Below are 14986 nucleotides of genomic sequence, written 5' to 3' on the forward strand. Positions count from 1 at the left end.
TAAAGATGAAAGAAATATGTCTATATACGTGTACACCATAGGATTATATGGCATTTTAATGATGTTTAGAGAGCCAGACTCTACTTAGTTGTGAAAATCCAGATTTTATTCTTTTTTTTTATGGACCATTTTTAAAGTCTTTATTGAATTTGTTACAATATTGCTTCTGTTTTATGTTTTGGGTTTTGGCCCCGAGGCATGTGGGATCTTAGTTCCCTGACCAGGGATCGAACCCACACCCCCCACACTGGAAGGCGAAGTCTCAACCACTGGACCACCAGGGAAGTCCCCAGATTTTATTCTTGATAGTTAACCACAAACTGCTTTTCTTTCTCTGAAGTGGCTGGGTAAAGGACAAACGAATAAAGAATGGACTATTTTAAGTTAGGGGCATCACTTATCCTCTATGTCCAACAATTGTTTATGGTCAGAAAACAAAGCCAGTGAGAAATATTGATGGAAAAATGCCAAAGCCCAAAAGATTTGCTAACATTTTGAATCCAGGAAGATGGTTCCGAAAATACACACATCATTTTACAACTAGCCCACCTCCCCCAGATAAATGACTCGGTCAATGAAGCCGTCTATGACAGCTCGAACCATCCCTGTCTTTCAAAAATGAAGAATTCAGCTTGGCACTAATAGTAAGCTTTTAATACTTTACTGTCTTTTTGAACCGAACTCTGTCAGCTGTATCAGTGGCCACTTCTTCCTTTATATATATTTTTAACACCTTTATTGGAGTATAATTGCTTTACAATGGTGTGTTGGTTTCTGCCTTATAACAAAGTGAATCAGCTATACATATACATATATCCCCATATCTCCTCCCTCTTACATCTCCTTCCCACCCTCCCTATCCCACCCCTCTAGGTGGTCACAAAGCACCGAGCTGATCTCCCTGTGCTATGCAGCTGTTACCCACTACCTATCTATTCTACATTTGGTAGTGTATATAAGTCCATGTCACTCTCACTTCGTCCCAGCTTTCCCTTCCCCTTCCCTGTGTCCTCAAGTCCATTCTCTATGTCTGCGTCTTTATTCCTGTCCTGCCCCTAGGTTCTTCAGAACCGTTTTTTTTTTTTTTTAGATTCCATATATATGTGTTAGCATACGGCATTTATTTTTCTCTTTCTGACTTACTTCACTCTGTATGACAGACTCTAGGTCCATCCACCTCACTACAAATAACTCAATTTCATTTCTTTTTATGGGTGAGTAATATTCCATTGTATATATGTGCCACATCTTCTTTATCAACTCATTTGTTGATGGACACTCAGGTTGCTTCCATGTCCTGGCTATTGTAAATAGAGCTGCAATGAACATTGTGGTACATGACTCTTTCTGAATTATGGTTTTCTCAGGGTATATGCCCAGTAGTGGGATTGCTGGGTCATATGGTAGTTCTATTTTTAGCTTTTTAAGGAACCTCCATACTGTTCTCCATAGTGGCTGTATCAATTTACATTCCCACCAACAGTGCAAGAGGGTTCCCTTTTCTCCACACCCTCTCCAGCATTTACTGTGTGTAGACTTTTTAATGATGGCCATGCTGACTGGTGTAAGGTGATATATCATTGTAGTTTTGATTTGCATTTCTCTAATAATTAGCGATGATGAGCATATTTTCATGCACCTGTTGGCCACCTGTGTATGTCTTCTTTGGGGAAATGTCTGTTTAAGTCTTCTGCCCATTTTTCGATTGGGTTGTTTGTTTTTTTTGGTATTAAGCTGTATGAGCTGTTTGTGCATTTTGGAAATTAATCCCTTGTAGGTAGCACTGTTTGCAGATATTTTCTCCCAGTCCATAGGTTGTCTTTTTATTTTGTTAATGGTGTCCTTTGCTGTGCGAAAGCTTTTAAGTTTGATTAGGTCCCATTTGTTTATTTTCGTTTTTATTTCTATTACTCTAGGAGACAGATCCAAAAAAATATTGCTACTATTTTTGTCAAAGAGTGTTCTGCTTATGTTTTCCTTTAGGAGTTTTAGAGTATCTGGTTTTACATTTAGGTCTTTACTTCATTTTGAGTTTATTTTTGGATTTATTCTAACTTCATTCTTTACACGTAGCTGTCCACTTTTCCCAGCACCACTTATTGAAGAGACTGTCTTTTCTCCATTGTATATTCTTGCCTCCCTTGTCATAGATTAATTGGCCATAACTGTGTGGGTTTATTTCTGGGCTTTCTATCCTGTTCCACTGATCTGTATGTCTATTTTTGTGCTAGTACCATATTCTTTTGATGACTGTAGCTTTGTAGTATAGTCTGAAGTCAGGAAGCCTGATTCCTCCAGCTCCGTTCTTCTTTCTCAAGATTGTTTTGGCTGTTCGAGGTCTTTTGTGTTCCCATACAAATTTTAGAATTTTCTGTTCTAGTTCTGTGAAAAATGCCATTGTTAATTTGATAGGGATTGCATTGAATCTGTGGATTGCCTTTGGCAGTGTGGTCATTTTAAGAATATTTATTCTTCCAATCAAGGAACATGGTATATCTTTCCATCTGTTTGTGTTGTTTTTGATTTCTTTTATCAGCATCTTATAGTTTTTGAAGTACAGGTCTTTTGTCTCCTTAGGTAGGTTTATTCCTAGGTATTTTATTCTTTTTGATGCGATGGTAAATGGAATTGTTTCCTTAATTTCTCTTTCTGATATTTTGTTATTAGTGTATATAAATGCAACAGATGTCTATATGTCAATTTTGTATCTAGCGAATTTACCAAATTCATTGATGAGCTCTAGTAGTCTTCTGGTAGTGTCTTTAGGATTTTCTATGTAATGCATCATGTCATCTGCAAACAGTGACAGTTTTACTTCTTCTTTTTCCATTTGGATTCCTTTTATTTCCTTTTCTTCTCTGACTTCCGTGACTAGAACTTCCAAAACTATGTTGAATAAAGCTGGCGAGAATGGGCATCCTGGTCTTGTTCCTGATCTTTGAGGAAATGCTTTCAGCTTTTCACCGTAGAGTATGATGTTAGCTGTGGGCCTGTCATACATAGGCTTTATTATGTTGAGGTATTCCCCCACTATGCCCACTTTCTGATGAGTTTTTATCATAAATGGATGTTGAATTTTATCAAAAGCTTTTTCTGCATCTATTGAGATGACCATATGCTTTCTATTCTTCAATTTGTTAATGTGGTGTATCACATTGATTGATTTGATCTGCAGATACTAAAAAAATCCTTGATTCCCTGGGATAATCCCACTTGATCATGGTATATGGTTCTTTTAATGTATTGTTGGATTTGTTTTGCTAGCATTTTGTTGAGGATTTCTGCATCTATGTTAATCAGTGATACTGGTCTGTAATTTTCTTTCTTTGTGATATCTTTGTCTGGTTTTGGTATCAGGCTGATGGTGGCCTCACAGAATGAGTTCAGAAGTGTTCCTTCCTCTGCAATATTTTGGAATAGTTTTAGAAGGATAGGCATTAACTCTTCTCTAAATGTTTGGTAGAATTCACCTGTGAAGCCATCTGGTCCTGAACTTTTGCTTGTTGGGAGTTTTAAAATCACAGTTTCCATTTCAGTACTTGTGATTTGTCTGTTCATATTTTGTACTTCTCCCTGGCTCGGTCTTGGGAGATTGTACCTTTCTAATAATTTGTCCATTTCTTCTAGATTGTCCACTTTATTGGTGTATAGTTGCTCATAGTGGTCTCTTATGATCCTTTGTATTTCTATGGTGTCAGCTGTAACTTATCCTTTTTCATTTCTGATTTAATTGACTTGGGCCCCCTCCCTTTATTTCTTGATGAGTCTCACAACCTTGTTTTTTTTTTTAATTTATTTATTTTATTTATTTTTGGCTGCGTTGGGTCTCGTTGCTGCACGTGGGCTTTCTCTAGTTGCGGAGAGCAGGGACTTCTCTTCGCTGCATGCGCAGGCTTCTCATTGTGCTGGCTTCTCTTGTTGTAGAGCACAGACTCTAGGCACGCAGTCTTCAGTAGTTGTAGCTCACAGGCTCTAGAGCGCAGGCTCAGTAGCTGTGGCACATGGGCTTAGCTGCTCCACAGCATGTGGGATCTTCCCAGACCAGGGCTTGAACCCGTGTCCCCTGCATTGGCAGGCAGATTCTTAACCACTGCGTCACCAGGGAAGCTGTCACCGTGTTGTTTTTAACAGCAAGCAATATGGATAGTAAATCAGACATATATTTCTATAATATCTCCTTTTGAGCAAATATATCTGATATTTTTCAGCAACAGTCTTCTATCAACTTTCTGAACCAGGAGAGAATTATAGCAATACATAGTGCTTAAAAACAATGTGCAAGCAAAACGATTTGAAAGATTTTTAGAAAGAGTTAAGTCCATTCAGTAGAGTCTAAGTTACAAAGAACAGCTATTAAGAACACTTGGGATACTTAATTATATTCCAAGGAGTTGAAAACAGCACTGAATATGTACAACAATGACAAGACTGGTTACAGAGCCCCTGTCAAGTTACCTTTGGGTTTATAGCAGGGAGTGGGTATGATGCATTCCTCTTTTATGTGGGGCTTGGTTTTGGGGCTACAGCCTCCGGTGTGCATTCCCCGATGGTCGATGCAGAGGACCACACGGTACCTGAGGCCCTGGCCACACGTCACTGTGCACTGGAAAGAGAGTGTAAGAGAGGAGACTCATAGGCAAAGCCTTGTTTACTTTTCTTCATTTCCCACCTGAGACTTTTTAAAGGGCTCCTTTTACAGAAGGACTCCTGGTGGCTTTATACCACTTTTTACTAGTCATGGGATCTTTGTTCTATTTGGCAATTTGAGGGTGAAGCTGGCTGAACATTAAATCACTTGCAATTTCTTAGCTTTGGATTAGTCAGTCAGCCTTTCTTAAGCACCCACTGTGTGCAAAGTCCCAAACCAAGTCGCAAAAAGGAGGAGAAAGTAAATTATAGAGTGTGCCCAATTTTGATTACCAAACTGTATGTCAATTTTATTAGTCACTTTGCTAATGACTATTAGGTCCAAATTATGGGAAATGCCAGCTCCCATGTGGACATTAAAATTTGTTTAACTTCCATCATAGCTAACTTATATCACTGCATGGCTGATCCAATTGATTATAGTGATGTGGAAAAAAGACGTTGAAAGGAACTGATTCAATGGCCAGATGTAGACAGTACCTCCAGTGGTTCTACATGCCTGGGAGCAAGTCTAGATAGAAAGATGTCACAGCTCTGATCTGCTGCCACAAAGCCACAGGCTAAGTGAATAGCCCTTTGCCATCTCTGTGGCTGAGGGCACATCTTTCCATCTCACCCTTCCATCTCCTGTGCCATTTCACACCTTTTTCCACTAGCAGCCAGGAGCCCCCAAATAACATTTTATGCTTAAGCTGCTGCAGTGGCTTCGCTAAGGTCTAGACCGTTTTGGTTTTAATTAATCCCACTTCACCTCCATTCTAATTATGTTACTATCTTCATTTCATCTTTTTTTCAGTGAATAATATACATAGTTTTCATCTTAATCCACTGAAGACACTTTTTGGACATAGACAAAGTAGAAGAAATAAAAAATGAAACCAAACTTTTGGTCTACTGAGCTTGACCATCAGAACAGCATACACAGCTTCAGGCTCAGTCATCGGCCTCAATTATTCTTGACAGACATTTGCCTCCTCTTGCCATTTGAGGGAATGTTATGGGGAGTGATAGAGGTTTCTTAAAGTAGCTTGAAGAAAGATGTTTGAAAAAAAAATATATATATATATATATTTTCCTACTCATTTACTTTTGGTGGGGCTCGATTCGGGGCAAGCCTACTCTGGGGGCTAAACGGGTAGGCTTCGAGACCCCTCCAGAGAAGAAGTGGGGAGCTGCACAGGGTGGGTGGTGGGGTCATGATGAGGAGAGGGAAGAGTGGACTTACTCTCCTAACGAACAAAGAAAGAAGGCACAGTTACCGGAGACCACTCCTGTGCCAGCCATTTAGGGCAGTCAAAAATGTTGCAGGGCTGCACGATGGGCATCTTAGGGGTGTACATGCATTTCCACTCTTCCACTGAGGTGACATGCCCCTGGATGTCCTCCTCCACACAGGAAACTGCCCGGCTCTGGATGCCCCCCCCACACGAGGAGGAGCACGCGGTCCACGGGGTGGCCTCCCACCTACAGAAGCAAGGGGAGTCATCAGGGCAGACACGCACACTGCCCACCTCCTCAGTGAGCTTTCCCACCAACCCCTTCCCAGTGCCCTTTGGGGCGATCAGGTTCTGAGAGGCTACACTCCAGAGAACCAAAAGCCAGCTCTGGCCTGAAATCTGACGAGTCAGAGAGGATTCGATGCTGGCAAAAGTGCTCTGTAAGCCTCAAAGCTCTACACAAATGTAAGAAATTACTCTTTAAGAGCAGTCTACAAGGATAACTGTGGGGTCTGTAGCCTACTCAAAAGAGGGCTGTTCAGTCCTTCTTCTTTCAGCTTCAGTATAGATTCTGAGTGTGTCTGTATGTGTGTGTGTTTGTGTGTGGGTGTACGTGTATATATAATATTTACATTATTTTATATTTTATAAATATATTTGCATCTATCTAATAGCTATCTATCTAAATATCTATCTCAAGACTAAAATTGGTTAATCAGTTAACACTAATAGTTTGTACCTGGGATAATACTTTTCATTTTCGATGCAATACTTTATTACTTAGCTTCTGGATACTTTTACATGAGAAGCTCAAGAAAGATTCAGGTAAACCAAATACTCTTTCTCCCTTGCTTCTACAGTCATCAACTTTGGGAGTACATGGATTTAGCATAATTCTGATGTTCAAACTGTATCATCATTTGGAGGCAAAATGTTAATATAGGCATCATCTACTTGCTCCCTAGCTGCTAAGGCCGGGGGTACTGACAGTTAGCACTCCCTAAAGAACTCCTGGAATTGTGAAGAAGTTTGGCTCTGGTTCAAAGGCTGATGGCATTGGAATCTACAGATAAAGTAAAGTAAGGGAAAAAATAACAGTATTGTCAATAGCACTTAAGAGAATTTCATTGATTTTTCAGATCTCTACACAGCTCTGGTGCATCTGGGACCAGAGGCTGAGAGACATCTTTGCCCGGTTCTCTTCTCTCTTCCCATAGGTTTAAAGAATGTCGTAGTTTTTAACAATAAAAACATGGGGACTGGGCTTCTTTTTCTTGCATATATAGTCTGCTTGTTGATAAGGACTGCTAAAGATTTAAGATTTCTCTTAGAATTATGAGAGATATCATTGTAATGAGAGAAAAACAAAATGTCACCAAGTTGATCCACTTGAATAGTTAAATGTAAAAATACCACACAGGCATACCATGGAGATGTGAATTATTCTCTACATGGGATTTCATGTGTATTGTGAGCCTGCTTTCTCTTTTGCAAGAGCCTGGATAATGTGTGTTTCCCAGTTACAGAGAATCTTCCTCCACATTTTCTCTGCACTGTTCAAGTCTAGGCAACAACTGTTATCTCCACTGCCAACAGCCTAAACATGCTGCCAAATACAATATTTTCCTATGCATATTTCCCCAGGAGACACATAAGAAAATGTTATTATGGGGAAACTGAGGTCCTCTGTTTAGCCCTTTCGAGACTCTCTGTTCCCTTTCAAGAGAAGGAAGCAGCTCTGTAGAGAGTTTCTCTTCCAAAGGGTAAGGCCAATTCTCATTTGTCTCCATGTAAATCTCTGGAGAGCTGGAGGTGGATAACAGGTCTGATTCAGACTGAAATTGGGCTGAATGTATACGCACAAATTTGCATTAGACTCGATTTGACAGTGAACTGAGAATATGCTTTGAACGGACATTTAATCTCTTAGAACATTAAGATGCCATAAAAAGAGCACATTTTCTAACTGGTACTCTAATATCCCTAAACTGGACCCTTCTAAAGAGACAGTGATTAATTTCTGTCTCAACACTTGGACCGGTCCATGGTGTAATTTTGTAAACAGTACTAAGTATCCTTTTCAATGTCAGTGATCACAGAAAGACAAATGATTTGAATATTATTCCAAGTATTTATAGTATGGTTCCGGCACTCAACTGTAGTTCTATATGTGAAAAGTTATAATGTGAATCCTTGCATAATAAGAGGATTATGTGGAATTTCAAAGCAAAACATCTCGGTGCTTTAAAGAAAGTATAACAAAAGCTCAGAGAGGGCATCAGTTAGGATATCTTAAAACAGGGACCAGGTAAGTATTTGGAAAAAATATATATCCAAGAATCTTGCCCTGGAAGAATAAGAGATGACTTCATATATTTTAACTCCTTTGGCTTTTAATTTTTAAGTACACAGTGTATTTAGTTTAAGAAATTCTCAAAATTAAGGATTATGTGGAAAAGTTACATATAGTAAGTATAAATTAAAGATTATTCATCAGACTATGTTCTTATATCATATTTAGATATATGTTATAGTCAAAGACTGAAAGCAAGAAAAAAGAATCTAAAAATTCTTTGTTTGTGTTAATGTTGTGTTTTGTATCTACACTTGTGGTCTTAAACCCATTCAAATAATTTCAATAAGTAAAGCCTTCTGCCTTGATCAGTAAGTAGCTACCCTCTGAGAACCATTTTTGAGCCTTAATTCTTCTTAAGAAATGAAAACATATTTGTAGAAATAACTTCCATTTAGTAAGGCTTTATCAATAAAGCAGAATATCTAACTTTAGAATTAGTTTAGTAACAGAAGTGCATAGGGTAAGAAATATAGTCTGTTTATTTGCTAGTTGTCTTTTCCCATTGTGATGCATGGACAGGCCAAAGTGTGCAGAAGACAGGGTGCAAATAAACCTCAAGGAGGTTCATCTCAATCTCTCATTGAGAATATTGAGCTTCAGGCACTTGGGGGAAATCTGAATATATAAGAAATCAAGTTTAACCTAAGACAGGCATTAGTCACACCACAGAAATATAAACAAGAGAGATCATAGATATGAAAGAAACTGAGGAGTGCCATTACAGGAAAAACATCAACTTGATGTTCTCACCCCTGATACCCAACTGTGCCTTTATCTCGAAATACACGGCCTTCACCCAACCAGATACATGCGTCCTATGAATACTTATTTTACAGATACAGGAATTAAAATCAAATAAAATCTTGGTTCAGTTAAATTAATCTTTTTATATTTTCATTCCATTTTTTTTTCAAGTTTGGTTCTGGATCAAACCAGCAAAAGGATACATCAGTAGCATTCTAAAGTCATTTATTGTCTTTATCAATATAGACATAGGAAAGTGGGAGGGAGCTGATGAATGAAGTAACTCCTTAGTGGAAGAACTTTAAAAAAAACCCAAACAATTATATATAGTATTAATCAAGTACCCCTTTCTATATGCTACCATTAGAATGGTGATAAGTGAGTTCTGGGCCAGTCCCTGGAAGTATTTAAGTAGAGGCTGGATGACAACTCGTATTGGTTTATACATGTGCATGTGCGTGTGTGTCTGTGTATATATATATACATATATAAAATATGTCGGAATACATCAGTAGTAAATACACATATATGCATATTTGTATAAATACATGTGTTCACATAAGTGTGGTGAATGGGTGCGATTATTGGGGAAGAATGGGAGAATGAAGCATCACTGGGGAGCTGGACTAAAAGACTTCGAGGTCCTCTTTTTGTATTTCAATTCATTAAGTATTTGAAGATTTTCAATCAAAGATTTGCTTTATTTTACAGTTCAGAATAAAATTATTTTCTGGGCTTTGTTTAGTTTGAAATTGCGCAAACCACCGTGGATTATTTCCAATTATTTATGATCTGATTTACACCTTGGGTTCTAAACAGCAGCTGACTCCCTGAAGTCCAAATGAGCAAAGAGAATAGAGCAAAGGTCTTGCTTAGCACAGTGGTGGCTTCACACCCAAATCTAACTTTTGCTCTCTGGGGAGCTGTTTCCAATGTGGCAGGTGATACACTCAGTAGCTAGAGTATTTTTCAGCTTCTCCAGTTTTCTTATGAATATATTAATAAAGAGAACAAGTTCTTTTAAAAGTTCCTCAATCACTTTAATGACTTTTTCTAGTTTTAAAAAATACCGTACTTTAAAAAAGCAGCATAGTACATGGAATTTTATGTTTTGGGAAAAAAACACACAAAAAACCTCCCCTCCCCATGAAATGTTCTGAACAATAAGGATATGAAAAAACTGCCTTTTTGTATTTAATTATAATTTCTTTGGAACAAAAAAAGGATATTCAAACCCCTATGCAGAGTAATACCACATCTGGAATTCCACATTTGTGGTATTGGGATAATAATTCAGGCAGTGTTTGTTTAACAGTTAGCAACAGTGCTTTAATGACTAGGGTCCTATTGCAGAGGAAACATAAAAAAGGACAAAGGGAGTGAAAGAAAGACATAACATAAACCCATACACTGTATCTAATCATAGTGAATTACTGTGTCCACTGCAATGTAATCTGATCGTATCTTAAAATGGTTTTTGAATGACAAGCTTACGGTCTGAGCAGACCAGTGTTATTCAAAAGCAGAGCTCAGGATGGATTGCAAAACATACTATCTACCATCTTATTTTTACAGAGAAACACAAAATCTATAATATATATATATATATATATATGTATAAAAGAAGCAGAAGACTAATTTACTAATTCTAGCATCAGGATGATTGATTTACGTACCGAGGAAGGGGATGGTAGAGGTCATAAGGCATGATCTGCTTGTATCCGTCACTGTTAGGAACAATAATGCCAACCCTCTGAGTAGAAGGTACACACAATAAAATAAACACTAAATGATTACATTATACAATTTTTTTAGACAAATGCAAAGTAACATTAATAAATTGTCTCTAAAAAACAACACTAAAACAGTTCAAAATCTTTACGCTAGCATCTGTTTGAGGATGGGGCAAGTTCTTCGAAAGGGCACCGTTTACTATAATTAGTTCTCTGATCCAGGCAGGAAATACCAGTGGAAAGGGTGATAGTAAGAAGACTGGACACCTCATCATTAACTATGACACAATAAGCTTGTAAATGTTCTTTAATCTCCCCAGTTATACATCCTATGAGGTCATTATCATCATCATTATTAATGTTACTTCCAGATGCTCACCAAGCAATTTTACAGTTAGTCTCACTTCTGATGAACGAGAGAGCTATGTATAAGAGTATGTACCTGGGAACTGACAACACTATGTAGCATGCATTAGCAAATAGGTAATGCACCCTTGGCAAATCTGAGGATTTTAGTAAAATCTGGAAAGCAGCCACTTGGTTATTTTATAAAGGGAAGGGGAACTAGTGAATGTAGTAGGCAACGATCAACAAAAGCGCATTCCCTACCAAAATAAAGGTAGGGCAGTTAAAATGTGATAATAAAGATGAAAGATCTTTTTTTGTGGTCTATAAAATGTGATATGGCGTTAACTGCTATTATGGTGGTGGTTGTGACTGTTTTGACTGTTGTTAGTATACCTGGTGCTCTGGGGAACCTGTGAGATTTAGAGATAAAGACTAAAGGAGCCATAAGAAATGACATTTTAGGCTGTATGGCTAATGGATTCACAAGAAATGATATTATAGGCTGTGTGGGAGTCCCCAGAGGCCTTTAAGACTCCAATAAAGTACACTAACTACCTCACTGATTTCAAGGAAAGCCTCCAATTGGCAAGACTTTCTTCTTGCTGAGTCCCCTTGTTTGTGGAAGATTTATGACTCATGAATCTCAGATAAAGGGGCTAATACAACAGACTCTCCATCAAGAGTGGGAGACAGAGAGAGCTCAGTTCACGGATGTCATGTATTTGCTGCAGCAAGGCATGGTAGGTCATGAACAGAAGACACTTATTTTACCACTGACAAACGATAGCAAGTCCTTCTTTTGAATACTGAAGGAACTCATGTATTCTATTTTAGGATGAATGGAACTCAGGTATTCCGGGATATTCTGGGATGAATATCCATATTCAATATAAATGTTTGTATTTATATTTAAATAAATACATTAAGACTCACTCTGATCCCATCCTCTGACATAGGATGATACAGTACGTTCTTTTTATATGGCTAGTAAACCTAAGCTTTTGGGTAGAGTGAGCAAGGTATACTGCGGAACAGAAAGATAAAAAATAGCACTCTGGACATCATGCCCGGTAAGGAGGAGAGAGGGAGTAATAAAAAGGGTAGTTCCTGAAGAAATTACTGAAAGGTAAGGGAGAAATGAGAGAAATGAAATTTGAAAGAAAACGAGAAACAAATCTTTGAATACAGATTTCTCTTCCGAAGAGGTGCAAACACTGGAGTAGTAATTTGCTTATTTATCTTACATGACTACATTTTCTTCATTTATTTGTATGACTAAAGGAATTCATTTATATAACTAAACTTTCATGGTGTGTGTATGTGCATTGATCTTCAGTAACGATGTTCATGAAAATGGATGCTGCCTTTTGAGGAAGTTCAAAATCCCATAGCTCTAACAAACACAAGAATGGGATGAATATTAACATTAAACTTTTCTCCCTGTTTTCCAAGACAGAGAAACTTCCTATTCTTTTCTGCCTTCTTTTGACAAGAAATTGGATGTGAAAGGTTAATCCTGTCTTTGGTTAGAATCATGTGATCTCTTTCCAATAATTCTTCTGCCTAGTAATTAAGGAAAATTTCTTTCTAAAAGAACTGTATTTGATAGAATTCCAACCTTCCAAAGTTCTTCTAATAACTTTGGTAGTTAATTAAGGAACACAAACAACTGACTTTGCAGTTATATTTTAGCTAACCCTAGTATCTTCACTCATGCCTACATCCAGACCTAAATGCAGAAATGCATATCGCTGTCTTCGCTCCTGAAAAAATTTATGGCTATGATTTGTCATTCTCAATATTCGAACGAACTGTTACAGATCTCTGCCAACTGATTTATCAGCTGATGATGTTTAAAATGGAGGCAGTAATATTGAAGGAGACAGGCTAGAAGAAAAGAAGGGGAATGAAAGAGGGAGTTACAGAATTCAAGATGTTGGGCTTTGCATTGGACTGATTTAGAAATCATATTTTTGTTTGAACAAGGAGCTTTAAACCTGGATTCAGCAAAACTATAGCTATATTTGTCTTTCTATGGCATAGGTCATGGTGAAGACTCATAAAATGACTCTATGGCACCTGTGAAAACAGAAAGATATCAAACAATGGTGCTCTGTCCAGTCCTGTTAATGCATATTCATGTTCATGGGCTCTGCTCTCTCTTGGGGTTCATGCCATGGCCCTGGCCTTTCACCACATTGTCACAGAGGGGCAGGCAACACTGCCTAAACTTAACTCTCCATTGCTTCCTTTTAAGACACTTAATCTTTTTCTTAGGCAAAGTGTATCTATTGAAGAATGATGGAAAAGGACGCCATTTAGGGACTTTAAGAAATTATTTCCATGTTTAGGTCTTCATTTTTATGTGTATGTGCATGCATACATGTTTATGTATGAATTCAGACGTGTCTGAACATACATGCAGTGGGGAAGGAGGCAAAAATAATTTAAAAAAATGATCGCAAAGGGAAATGTAATAAACAGTTGGTTTGGGGGTAAAACTACTCATTCTCCATTGCCTTCACTATTCTGATTGCTCATGTACTTCCTACACTGGGCAATGACTTGATTCCATCTAAAGCCTCTCAAATCAAGGATCATGGTGGGAAGAAGAGAAGATGAGGATGAAGAAGGGGTCACTCTGGACTCATGTGATATAAGTAGAAGAAAGACATTGCACATCATCCTCTCAAAGTCCACACCTTGCTGAACTGTCCAATGACAGGAGAATGCTGCCATGTTATGACAAACTCATGGAATAAAATATTATGCAGCATATGAACATGAAGTCTTTTGAACTATTTTTAATGACATGGAAAATGTTCAAATGTAATGTCAACTGAAAATATCCAATACAAAATAGAATGGACAATGTAATCCACAATACTAAGAAAACTTATGTGCTCATATACCACCCATACAATCATTTTTATAAAGCCTATATATGTGTGTGTATGTGTATACATATGTGTGTGTATGTGTATACATGTGTGTGTGTGTACACATAAATATATTAGAAAAGGACCCAAAACAGTTGTTAGTTCCTGGTGTTTGTATTATGGGTGGGGTTTTTTTGCTTTCTTCTTTTTATATTTCTCTGTTTTCAGGAATTAGAACTTTTAAGTAAAACAAAATTCAAGTCTGAGAAAGCAAAAGACAGAAACATTTGGAAACATGATATAAATGGATGAAATGAGGCTATCCCTTCAATTCCCATGTGTCACTTAAAGATGACTGAGCCTTTGTCCTGAAATCATGTCAGAAGCTATTATAGAACAATATCCCTGACTTTAAGAATCAAGCCCTCTTCAGGCTCACACTACTCAGGTGTGAAATTTACATATTGTGACATATCTCTCTTTCCAAGAAAAGTCCTAATATAACTAACTTCATGAGCACCTAATTTGCGAGGTTCTGGGTTCTTCTTACAATAGAAACGAATCATAAGGGGTCGCTTTCATGGCTTCAACTGTCCCTTCCAGTGCATCTCTCACGAACTCTTGCCTCTTCTCCAGGGCTGCAGAACCTTATTTCTAACGTCCTGATGGCTGGATGTACTCTCAGTATGTCAAGCTCAGTGGGTCCAGACAATTCATTATCTTCCCCTACAAACTGCTTCTTCTCCTGTGATCACTGTTACTGTTCAGGGCACTGCCATCCTCCCATCCACCCAGGCTGGATACCGTGGGGGCATCGTTGCTGTTCTCTTTCCTGTATTCCCTACAGACAGGAAAGTCTTCCAGTAGTGATGTCTGCCAAATACATCTCTGTGACATGAATTTAGGCCCTCTCGCATCAGTCTCCTAATAGATTTCTCTGCCTGCAGGCATTGTCTCCTCCAATCCAGCCTGCTCACTGCTGTCATAGCAACAGATACTTTACTTCCCAATGCAGCCCATAACACCCAATGAAAGTTCTTAATCAAGGGCTACCTCTTCTAA

General features: G+C 38.1%; 1 protein-coding gene across 3 annotated transcripts in view; it reads right to left on the bottom strand.

Moving 5' to 3' along the window:
- ADAMTSL1 (ADAMTS like 1) overlaps nt 1-14986 on the bottom strand; it is a 473180-nt gene that overhangs the window by 256480 nt on the left and 201714 nt on the right. For 2 of the 3 annotated variants that reach the window (XM_082612433.1, XM_082612435.1), the window contains exons 10-12: nt 10641-10691; nt 5907-6111; nt 4456-4603 (exon numbers count right to left, since the gene is read on the bottom strand). In XM_082612433.1, coding sequence (XP_082468559.1) covers nt 4456-4603; nt 5907-6111; nt 10641-10691 — 404 coding nt within the window. The remainder of the gene's footprint in view (nt 1-4455; nt 4604-5906; nt 6112-10640; nt 10692-14986) is intronic. The other variant, XM_082612434.1, reaches the window with a different exon arrangement.

Source organism: Mesoplodon mirus, assembly GCF_964341445.2.
Source record: "Mesoplodon mirus genome assembly, chromosome: 1".
Classification (NCBI taxonomy): Eukaryota; Metazoa; Chordata; class Mammalia; order Artiodactyla; family Ziphiidae; genus Mesoplodon; species Mesoplodon mirus.